This window comes from Zeus faber (genome assembly GCF_960531495.2).
Source record: "Zeus faber genome assembly, chromosome: 18".
Lineage (NCBI taxonomy): Eukaryota > Metazoa > Chordata > Actinopteri > Zeiformes > Zeidae > Zeus > Zeus faber.
The window spans coordinates 22,084,696-22,097,195 of NC_137210.1; the positions used below are offsets into that span (position 1 = coordinate 22,084,696).

Genomic DNA, 12,500 nt, shown 5'->3' on the forward strand with positions numbered 1-12,500 from the left:
GCAGGAAACCTTGATCAATGGTTGTTGGTGAGAACAAGAGGACTCAATCATTAGTCCACAGGGGGAAAAGTACACGTTGTCGGCAGGATTCGAACCTGCGCGGGGAGACCCCAATGGATTTCTAGTCCATCGCCTTAACCACTCGGCCACGACAACGCCACTTTTCTGTTTTTTGACGCAGGCTTCCAAAAAATATTATCGGACCCAATGCACATTTCCCGGTGAAGGTTTCGTTCCAACAAAGAGTGTATGGGATCATCCATGGCCTGCGATTCCATTGTAATCCTGGGAGAAACCCACGCGTGAATTGATTGTTCCGGAATGCGGGTGACTCCAGGCAACGATCACAACAAACGTCAAAAGCAGAACGTTAAAAATATCCATCCAAATATCTGAAGGAACTCAGAGAACATCCTTCGGGGTGAAAAGGGGGACAGGAATGGGACTCACCGGAAAAAACTTAAATAAGCAACCGAATGACACGGGGAACACCTGCTGCCGGTTGCTGCACACGAACAGATGGTTCGGGGCCCAAGAAGAGCGAGGAAACCTTGATCAACGGTTGTTGGTTAGAACAAGAGGACTTGATCATTAGTCCCCGGGGGGAGAAGCCCACATTGTCGGCAGGATTTGAAGCAGAACGTTAAAAATATCCATACAAATATCTGAAGGAACTCAGAGAACATCCTTCGTGGCGAAAAGGGGGACAGGAATGGGACTCACCGGAAACAAACTTAAAGGAATGACGCGGGGAAAACCTACTGCCAGTCACTGCACAAGTGGCACTTGAACGGAATATTCAGGCTGCAAGGAAAGCCTTGATCAACGGTTGTTGGTTAGAACAAGAGGACCTGATCATTAGTCCCCGGGGGGAGAAGCCCACATTGTCGGCAGGATTTGAAGCAGAACGTTAAAAATATCCATACAAATATCTGAAGGAACTCAGAGAACATCCTTCGGGGCGAAAAGGGGAACAGGAATGGGACTCAGCAGAAAAAACTTAAATAAGCAACGGAATGACACGGGAAACACCTTCTGCCGGTTGCCGCAAACGGACAGATGGTTCGGGGCCCAAGGAAAGTGAGGAAGCCTTGATCAACGGTTGTTGGTTAGAACAAGAGGACTTGGTCATAAGTCCACGGGGGGAGAAGCCCACGTTGTCGGCAGGATTTGAACCTGCGCAGGGAGACCCCAATGGATTTCTAGTCCATCGCCTTAACCTCTCGGCCACAACAACAGCACTTCTTAATTTTCTGACGCGGGCTTCCGAAAAATATTATCGACCCAATGCATATTTGCCGGTGAAGGTTTCGTTCCAACAAAGAGTGTATGGGATCATCCATGGCCTGCTGATTCCATTGTAATCCCAGGAGAAACCCACGTGTGAACTTGTTTTTCGGGAATGCGGCTGACTCCAGGCAACGATCACAACAAACGTCAAAAGCAGAAGGTTAAAAATATCCATCCAAATATCTGAAGGAACTCAGAGAACACCCTTCGGGGCGAAAAGGGGGACAGGAATGGGACTCACCAGAAATAAACTTAGAAGTACAACCGAATGATGCGGGGAACACCTGCTGCCAGTCACTGCACGAGCGGCGCCCAAACAGATGGTTTGGGTCCCAAGAAGAGCAAGGAAGCCTTGATCAACGGTTGTTGGTGAGAACAAGAGGACTTGATCGTATGTGCACGGGGGGAGAAGCCTACGTTGTCGGCAGGATTTGAACCTGCGCGGGGAGACCCCAATGGATTTCTAGTCCATGGCCTTAACCACTCGGCCACGACAACGCCACTTTTTCATTTTTTGACACTGGCTTCCAAAAAATATTATCGACCCAATGCATATTTCCCGGTGAAGGTTTCGATCCAACAAAGAGTGTATGGGATCACCATGGCCTGTGATTCCATTGTCATCCCGGGAGAAACCCACGCGTGAACTTGATTGTTCCGGAATGCGGGTGACTCCAGGCAACGATCACAACAAACGTCAAAAGCAGAAGGTTAAAAATATCCATCCAAATATCTGAAGGAACTCAGAGAACACCCTTCGGCGCGAAAAGGGGGACAGGAATGGGACTCACCGGAAAAAAATTAAATAAGCAACCGAATGACACGGGAAACACCTGCTGCCGGTTGCCGCACACGAACAGATGGAATGGGGCCCAAGAAGAGCGAGGAAACCCTGATCAACGGTTGTTGGTTAGAACAAGAGGACCGGATCATTAGTCCCCGGGGGGAGAAGGCCACGTCGTCGGCAGGATTTGAACCTGCGCGGGGAGACCTCAATGGATTTCTAGTCCATCGCCTTAACCACTTGGCCACAACAACAGCACTTTTCTGTTTTTTGACGCAGGCTTCGAAAAAATATTATCGGACCCAATGCACATTTCCCGGTGAAGGTTTCGATCCAACAAAGAGTGTATGGGATCATCCATGGCCTGCGATTCCATTGTCATCCCGGGAGAAACCCACACGTGAACTTGATTGTTCGGGAATGCGGGTGACTCCAGGCAACGATCACAACAAACGTCAAAAGCAGAAGGTTAAAAATATCCATCCAAATATCTGAAGGAACTCAGAGAAGACCCTTCGGGGTGAAAAGGGGGACAGGAATGGGACTCACCAGAAAAAACGTAGAAGAACAACGGAATGACGCAGGGAACACCTGCTGCCGGTCGCCGCAAACGAACAGATGGTTCGGGGCCCAAGAAAAGCAGGAAACCTTGATCAATGGTTGTTGGTGAGAACAAGAGGACTCAATCATTAGTCCACAGGGGGAAAAGTACACGTTGTAGACAGGATTCGAACCTGCGCGGGGAGACCCCAATGGATTTCTAGTCCAACGCCTTAACCACTCGGCCACAACAACAGCACTTCTTAATTTTTTGACGCGGTCTTCCAAAAAATATTATCGACCCAATGCATATTTGCCGGTGAAGGTTTCGATCCAACAAAGAGTGTATGGGATCATCCATGGCCTGCTGATTCCATTGTAATCCCGGGAGAAACCCACGTGTGAACTTATTTTTCGGGAATGCGGCTGACTCCAGGCAACGATCACAACAAACGTCAAAAGCAGAACGTTAAAAATATCCATCCAAATATCTGAAGGAACTCAGAGAAGACCCTTCGGGGTGAGAAGGGGCACAGGAATGGGACTCACCAGAAAAAACTTAGAAGAACAACGGAATGACGCGGGGAACACCTGCTGCCGGTCGCCGCACACGAACAGATGGTTCGGGGCCCAAGAAAAGCAGGAAACCTTGATCAATGGTTGTTGGTGAGAACAAGAGGACTCAATCATTAGTCCACAGGGGGAAAGTACACGTTGTCGGCAGGATTCGAACCTGCGCGGGGAGACCCCAATGGATTTCTAGTCCATCGCCTTAACCACTCGGCCACGACAACGCCACTTTTTCAATTTTTGACACTGGCTTCCAAAAAATATTATCGACCCAATGCATATTTCCCAGTGAAGGTTTCGATCCAACAAAGAGTGTATGGGATCATCCATGGCCTGCGATTCCATTGTAATCCCGGGAGAAACCCACGCGTGAACTTGATTGTTCCGGAATGCGGGTGACTCCAGGCAACGATCACAACAAACGTCAAAAAAAGAAGGTTAAAAATATCCATCCAAATATCTGAAGGAACTCAGAGAACACCCTTCGGGGCGAAAAGGGGAACAGGAATAGGACTCACTGGAAACAAACTTAAAAGAACAACCGAATGATTCGGGGAACACCTGCTGCTAGTCACTGCACGAGCGGCGCCCAAACAGATGGTTCGGGTCCCAAGAAGAGCAAGGAAGCCTTGATCAACGGTTGTTGGTGAGAACAAGAGGACTTGATCATAAGTGCACGGGGGGAGAAGCCCACGTTGTCGGCAGGATTCGAACCTGCGCGGGGAGACCCCAATGGATTTCTAGTCCATCGCCTTAAACCCAAAAATCACACTTCAGCTGGGGACAAGATTATGCGTCGTGCATTATTGTTTTTGGGGGCGTTGGACAGCGTGTGTCAGCTCACCCTGGGATCGTCGGTGAGGAGGTTGTACCACATGACAGACGCCCAACCGGCGGGCAGTTGGCTGACGTTGGAGATGACCACTAGTGGAAGAGAGCAAGTCTGGAAAATAAAAAAATATATATATATGCATGCAAAGGTTCAATACCCATTGCCGATAGTTGAAAATAAACTCCCCCTCCCCACCGCGGTTTACTGACCTCCAGATCTATGGCGAGTCCCTGGAGGGTGAAATGAGCCTCGAAGTTGAGAGAATGAAGTTCCTCGGTCACACTGAGAAGACTCTGCGAGGCACATGAAGACAGACTCCCAGTCAGAAACAGTTTATTCCGCCATGTACATTTACATATACTAGGACTTTGTTCGGGTGAGGTTTGCTACGTGTCACCACAGACGATTAACATTAAAAAAAAATAAAGATAATTATAATAATAAAATAAAACAGTGTGTAAAAGGTGAAGATAAAATGTAAAAATAAAAATTGTGAAATATGTCAATACATAATATATAAATACATAATATGTATTTATATATTTCACCATTTTTATTTTAATAATTTTTGACTATTTGTATATTATACAAATGTAATACCAGTGTTATTATTAAGTGTGAAAAATTTTGCTTGCCAAGAAAAATGTGTGTTTGCTCTCACCTCATTCCCCTTGGTTACATTGATGTATTTCTTCTCTTTGAGCTGCTGGTAGAGGAAAGAATGAAATGCATCATCCAAGCAATCCAGGTTTCGAATAATACTATATTTCAAAAGCGAATGTGTCTCAATGTGTCGGTGTTTGTACGAGGAACAGGGGTGTTACCAAATGTCTGAATTCCACTGAGAGGCAGCCGTTGGATGAATCCTCAATATCCATCGCTTTAGTATTGTTGGTCAAGATAAAAAATTGACGATTTCTGAAAATCAAACCATAATGCAAAGGAATAATTGCCAGATCTCAAAATTTTTATATATACTGTAGCTACAGTTTCTGTTGGCAAATGATCTGTCTTTAGATCTATCTATCTATCTATCTATCTATCTATCTATCTATCTATCTATCTATCTATCTATCTATCTATCTATCTGTCTATCTGTCTATCTGTCTATCTGTCTGTTTGTCTGTCTATCTCTGTCTGTCTGTCTGTCTGTTTATCGATCTGTCTATCTGTCTATCTGTCTATCTATCTATGTTTTGACAGCAACATTTTACAAAATGTACATTTTGAAATATTTACTTATGAGTTTTGGGGCAAGTTAGTTAGTTGTTTTAAAATAAAATAAAAAAAACATGCATCATCATTCTTATTGTTAATTGTAATACAATTTATTTCCTACATTCTGCACATTTCTTAAAGTGTTAGTGTAAAGCGACTCTCAAATAAGCGTGTCTAATGTGGTTCAGCGTGTTGCCGGCCAACATCCTCTTTTCAGCTCACGTCGGACGGCTCTGTACGCCTAAAAAATACAGCAGAACTTCCTGTAGTAGGGTTGGTTATACTCACACTCTGCCAGGCGGTAAGTCCCTAAGCACACCATAACAAAGAAAACACACATGCACACACACACACACACACACACACACACACACACCCCCTTATGAGTTCATCATTGACAATGCATCCTTAACTCTTACTTTTAAGCTATATTTATTATTCTATAACTTGAGATAGATAAAGAGTCGGCTATTATCTGCCTGTGGAGCTTACTTGTCGAAAATGGTTTTCACTTTTAGCTGGTAGTCCACCTCCGGCAGTCTAACCAGGAGCCTGGTGGGAAGAAGAAATGCAACCACATACTCGGTATTTTTTCTTGTCAGAATTTTGACAACAGCTATCAGTTGAGAACCACTGCTCTCAACAACTGAATACAAATCTCACTGTACATCAAAAAAAGTAAAAATGTAGAATATTCAGAAACGACAATTCTTACAATTTTATGCAAATAAAAGGTTTACTTAAACTTGTTAGTGATATGATGTGAGGTGACATCAGCACAGAAAAAGACAAGATAACAAAGCATGACTTCCTTGGGTTTCATTTTTCAATATATTCTTATTATGTGCTTTATAAATAATGATACAGAATAAAAAAATAAATTAACAACTACAAAAATGTCAGACATAAAATACAAAAAACAAAAAATACTATTAACAAAAATGATTGCACTAGGAAATGCATCGTATGCTTAGTGGTAAAACCTTTCTCGAGGAACTTCTAGGAAGTTTGGTGACCATGGTAATGATGGTAGCGGTGGCGAATGCGGGAAATCCTTTAAGACACACCTGACTTTTGTGGTGAACTGCACTCCGGTCTTGATGATGAGGGGCCTGTGGGGGTGTGTGGGCATGCAGGGCTGTTTCTCCACCACAAATGCGCTGCAGAGAAAAAAAACAAAAAAAAACACGCACACACTTTCAAATGGTTTTCCCCATTTCGGCCATGTTGCTTCCCTCCGTACGCTTTTACTTCTCACTGAGATGAGATGAGATGAGATAAGATAAGGTTAGATAAGATACGACAAGATACGATACAATAAGATACGATACAATAAGATACGATAAGATATGATATGATACGAATATGAGATGAGATGAGATGAGATGAGATGAGATAAGATACAATACGATACTATACGACAAGATACAATACAATAAGATACGATACAATAAGATACGATAACATATGATATGATACAATAAGATAAGATACGATACAGTAAGATAAAATAAGATACTATAAGATAAGATATGATACGATAAGGTCAGATAAGATAAGGTACGATAAGATATGATACGATACAATAAGTTAAGTTACGATACAATACAATACAATACAATAGGATATGATACAATAAGATACAATACAGTAATATACAATAAGATACGATACGATATGATACGATATGATACAATACGACAAGATACAATATGATACAATATGATAAGATACAATACAATATGATAAGATACAATACAATATGATAAGATACTATACAATAAGATAAGATAAGATGAGATGAGATGAGATGAGATGAGATGAGATAAGGGAAGATAAGAAGCAAATTGCTGTGCAGTTGCTCAAAAAAAATACACAGAAGGAAAAGGGTAAAAAAAAATGGAAGAAAGGTAAAAAAAACATAAGAATAGTAATACAAATACTGCTAAAATAAAAATTCATAATAACAGAATTTATAAATGTTCTTATAGCATTAACATAATTAACAACATAGCTAGTATTGTGTTGCATTGTCCTGTCGCTACTGCATTCTCTGTTATGTTTCATGGCATTCTGTTCAATCGCATTTCATTATTTTGTGTTGATGGTGTTCAACCGCTGCATTTACATTGTAGGTCATTTCATTTTCTCACTCTGACCACTCAAAGGGAATTTAAATGAGTCATGAAAGACACTGGGTTCAGCCGTTGCAGTCTGAAAAAATAATTTGAATAATGCGACTCGGGGGGATTGCGAGATGGAGAGGGGAAGACACAACCGGGTGCCTCACCTTGCAAGTTTCTAGTTCACGCTGAAGGCCGTCTCTAAGTCGCCTCTTTGTCAACCGCCTCCCGTAATCAGCCAAGGTCGGAGGAGCCGGGTTTCAACCGTAGCTGCCTGTTTGTTTTTTTTTGTTTTTCTACCAGAGGCACTGCCGCTTTGAAACGACACCACCAGCATCTAGCCTACGCAACAGAGGCCCCCGCGTTACCTCTTGATGAGGTGATAGATGAGGAACTTGACTCTCTCCTCCATCTGTGGCCTCTGCAGGGGGATGGGGTCGCTCTCGTAGGTCACCTTAAGGATCAGCTCCCCCAGCTTGTCCAGCTGGCGCTTCATCTGGAGGAGACTCTGGGCCGTCAGCGTGAACCTGAGGGGGCGGGAAGAAGGGATGAGCACAGAGCGGGAGAGAGAGAGAGAGAGAGAGATAGAGGGCACGTATCTGTATCTGTCCGATGCGCTCTGTCCCCCGGTTTCGGAGCAAATCTCCACACCTCGATTTCAACGTAAGTGAACGGGAGTGCGGGCCCAACATCTTAAAAAAAAACTAGGAGACGGCAAACATTTTCCCCCAGAGCGTTTCGCAAGCCACATACGACCATACTCCCGGCCCCCCAACATATCCAGCGGGTTGTGATGCACGAGAGCGCGTTGCATTGGTCGTCACCAGTTCTGCAGCTGGTCCAGGCCCGTGAGGAGGGGGCCACCGATGGACGACACCTGCTGCCGGCGCTTCCAGTCCAGCAGCTCGGGTTGGAGCTGGGAGCTGATCATGTTGTCAATCTCCTCGATCACGTCGTTCATCTTGGACAGGATGTCCTTTCAGGGGAATCGAGATAAAATATATGTAATTAGATAATAACAGGTGTGTAACTTTTTCCGCAAATAACACGGTATGCATCCGTGACGGAATGGGTTGAGTGATATTACGCACACCTTTCTTTTGAAGTCGAGCCTGTTGAGCGTTTCCTGCAATCTTGTTACATCCTGCTTCATCTGTTCTGTGTTCCTCTCTGCCGGATCTGAGACACACACACACACACACATGCACACGTGCGCACACACACACACACACACACACACACAGGCACACGCACGCACACACAGGCACACACACACAGGCACACACACACACACACACACACACATTCAGCAAATTAGGTCATTCATCAAAAAGAACGACACCAAATACATTCAAATAGGTACATCCTCCCCAAACACCACTCACCCCGAGACTGGAGGGTTTTGTAGCGGAAATCGAAGTCGTCTTGCATGTCTTCGATATACTTCACAGCCTGGTCCATCATCTGGACGCACAAAAAAACGTCCTTGTGGTGTTCATCGTGTCACAAGTGTTAGTTAGGTAGAAAGATGGACATGGTGTCAAGGCGTCGCAGCCTTTCGGTTCGGCGTTGACCCGACATGCCACTCTGTCGGTACCTGCGTGCTGCTCCTGATGACTGCAACTCGATTGTCCATGTTCTTTTGTCTCTCAAAAGCCACCGAATTCTGCATCAACTTCTCCAACGGACCCTGGGGAAGGTCCAACAGGTTATCTTCAACGAACCTAAACCTTGCCCCCCCTTTTTTCCCCCGTGTAAGAAACTGTAAACTTGCATTGGATCTACCCCTCAAAACATTGTCTTTAAATCTTGGCACACCGTCATATTATGGCAGTTTTGACTTTATTACACAGGAAAGTGAAGGCAGGTCAGGAGATCTTGTTGTAGAGACAGGGAGAGACACGCAGCAATTGAGCGCTATTTATAGATTACCAACGTCTCGACAAAGAGTAAAGTTAGGAGATGGGACCGACTTTAATGATAAAAAATGCTTCATTGGTTTGAATGAAATGTGGGTGGACAGCATGTCTTCTTCTCTCTTTTGACGCGTTTCAGAGACTTTTTAAAATGCAACTTTTTCTATTACGAGTCCAACATGATGCTCTGAGCTTTGCAATGGGCTTTGTGCAGTGAAACACCCAAACAGTGGAAGGCCTAAATTATAAATCAAGTAATTATATGAACACTAGTTTTTTTTTCTTAATTCTTTATTGATACCGAAATAGCTGTTACGATGTATACCCTATAGACGCATAAAAATCATTTATCCTGTGCATAGTAGTAGTTTGTAAAAAATATATATTGTATTTTTTGGCTAGTTGTATATATTTGACTTATATTTGAATTTAATTTTAACTGTATTTTTTATGTATATTTTTACTTCACTTCACTTTTTAATTCTATTTAATTGTACTATTTGTTTTCATTATTTGATTCTATATTTATTTATATATTACTGTTCAGCTTATTTTTTTATGCGAATGGGCTGCAGTGTAAACCTCACGAGGACAAATTCTTCATATATGTGAATGTACCTGGCAAAATAAACTGTTTCAAATTGTTTGTCCTGATTCATATATATATATATATATATATATATATTTTAAACCATCCTGATGTCCTCCGCAAACCTTTGAGTCTGCATCATTATCTGTAACATACATTTTCTGGTCTGTCTTCCCACCATGCCACTGTATGTATTCTAGAAAGTGAGCTGTTGGGTGACAGAGGCAGGCCATTTGCAATTTCCGTCAGCAACTCTGTCTGGCGAGCAGCGGCATTTACGGCAAAGGGAAGCGGAGGGAGTTTCCCTTTTGAGGCAACAGCAACAAACCTGTTCCTCCGTGCAGGCGCTGGAGAGGATACGCTGCTCCTCTTGCAGACAGGTGGAGATCACCCGGGCGATCAGGACAGGGTTACCCATGTATTTCAGCTGCAAGTCACACGTGCATATATATCATGATCGTGTGCGCTGACAGTAGTGCGCACACACACACACACACACACACACACACGCACGCACGCACACACTACACACACACACACAAACAAACAGTTCCTGTCAACAACACCAACAACACCAAACTGAGCGAGAGTTACCGTTCGAGCTCTTTCCACTTGTTTTAATTAAACATTATGCTTTATGCGATGTCATTTCTGTTCTCCATGTTCATCCATTTGTTTTTATTGTTTTACTCTCTCTAATATTTAACTGCATAGAATTTCATTGTTGTGCCTTTGAAGCTACGGCATCTATTGTTGTCTCGTAATCAGCAAACAGCCACAACAGAGCAAGTCATTTCTCAACGTGGGTTGCGTGAGCGAGGCTTTGTTGTCGTCATCCCGGGGTTCATGGAACACTTGGCAGACCTTATTCAGGTTGCGGTAAATGCAGCACACATAGACACGTAGACACACGCACCCACGCCTGAAAAAGAAAAAAAAAAAAAAAAAAAAGCCGTCCGCCCTCTTTCACTTCGTCTCTGTTCATATTAACCCGGGAATGTGAGTCCAGATTAGCGGGAAGTCGGTAATGCAAATAAAGGCGTGGCTATGATCTTGAACCCTTACAGGAATTGCTGGGACCGTTTCCCGGCAGTAATGGAATGAGGTAGAGCAGAAACGTAGATGGCACAGCTACAGGATTGTGCTTGAGCCGCAAATTATGCAAAACAGTCAGTCAACGGTGAACCTGCTGTAGGTGTATCCAGGCCGGAACCGCCCCTTCCGCCGTGCAGGGATATATTTAGGGCAATATTAATAGGGCAATATTTACTGAATGAAAGACTGCAACATATTTTGGCGAATACCTTGATATCGCTGATTTGGTGATGACTGCCGACGCTTTCATACAATATTTGCACGCACTAAATATTTGGGAAGCAATCAGTGATGCAGATTTTATGACCGGAAGAGAACAGTTGGAAAAGCAACGTTAATTCCTTTACTGTAATGCAGCATTCAAGTCAACATTTAACTATATCACCATATTACGATAACCAAAATCCCAGACGATAGCTCATCTCATAAATCGATAATACCGGTAATACTGTACCAAAATTGGAACAATTTCTTAATAATATATTGTTGTAATCTCATATCACGATATTGAGATTTTAAAGAAATTGCTCCAACTTTGGTATTAACGGTACTACTAGTATTTGGTATTTGGTACGACCTGCTTTTCAAAACCATCTTCAAAGTTGTTTGACACATCCTCGGCTCCTGTGTATGTAAGACAAGGTTTCATCTGCTTTTCAAGTTGGAAAAGGTCTGTCACCGAGGCGGGAAACTCTGCAGCCTCTCGGAGTTCAGTATATATATAGTATTTATATATACTATAAGTATTCGACTTACTGTATTACGTTTTAGGAGTCAGTTAGTTGGGCTATTAGAAAGAAATTTTTCCTAGGACATATTGTGTGTTATCACCGGGTGCGTTGCATTACATTTCACTGCATATATGTATGAAAGTATGTACTGTATATGTAAGTGACGAATAAAAATCTTGAATCTTGAATCTCTTGAATCTTGAGTTCAACGTGCGTGCAGCCATGCCAGGATCCAACGCCCACACACACACAGACTACACCATCACATCGCCCTACTATTTGGGCGTACTGTGGTTTTGGACATACTTGCGAAACCCGAGTAAAGTAAATCAAATATTGGTAAAATTCATAAAAGTCGTCTCAAGCACACGCTCGATCGTCAATCCCCGTCCGACCCCGACACCTCTTATTTTTGGAAACGTCAACTTTTGAGCGGACGGACCAAAACAGGAAGTTGCGGCCTCGACCTCACAACTCTGCTCTGCGAGGGGACTATGTGTCGAGTTTTCCAACTCGGCGGGTGAAACACATGCTGATACTTGCGCCAGCAACGCCTGCCTCCAGCGCTGCGTTTCCTGTTTGTTGTCTGGATGAAAGACGCACGCTGTTTGGGTCGGGGTGCCGAAACACAGCGAGAGGCGCGAATCGTGTAGATTTCGAGACCTTCGGCTCGGTTTAGGTTCCAGGTTTAAGTTTAGTCTCGTTTAGATTCCTTGGCTGCTGGGTGTTGAACCTGAATGCTGATCAATTCACTCCACCATAATAAAATATACATACAAGTACAGCTATATTATCCAGCATATGAAAACACG

General features: G+C 43.4%; 1 protein-coding gene across 1 annotated transcript in view; it reads right to left on the reverse strand.

The window, feature by feature from the left end:
* LOC307244086 (signal transducer and activator of transcription 4-like) overlaps positions 1-12,500 on the reverse strand; it is a 43,269-nt gene that overhangs the window by 29,482 nt on the left and 1,287 nt on the right. Inside the window, exons 4-16 of the mRNA XM_080019108.1 lie at positions 10,191-10,289; positions 8,955-9,047; positions 8,743-8,821; positions 8,451-8,536; positions 8,182-8,333; positions 7,726-7,884; positions 6,302-6,394; positions 5,727-5,786; positions 5,523-5,543; positions 4,841-4,934; positions 4,678-4,722; positions 4,226-4,309; positions 4,029-4,127 (exon numbers count right to left, since the gene is read on the reverse strand). Coding sequence (XP_079875234.1) covers positions 4,029-4,127; positions 4,226-4,309; positions 4,678-4,722; positions 4,841-4,934; positions 5,523-5,543; positions 5,727-5,786; positions 6,302-6,394; positions 7,726-7,884; positions 8,182-8,333; positions 8,451-8,536; positions 8,743-8,821; positions 8,955-9,047; positions 10,191-10,289 — 1,164 coding nt within the window. The remainder of the gene's footprint in view (positions 1-4,028; positions 4,128-4,225; positions 4,310-4,677; positions 4,723-4,840; positions 4,935-5,522; positions 5,544-5,726; positions 5,787-6,301; positions 6,395-7,725; positions 7,885-8,181; positions 8,334-8,450; positions 8,537-8,742; positions 8,822-8,954; positions 9,048-10,190; positions 10,290-12,500) is intronic.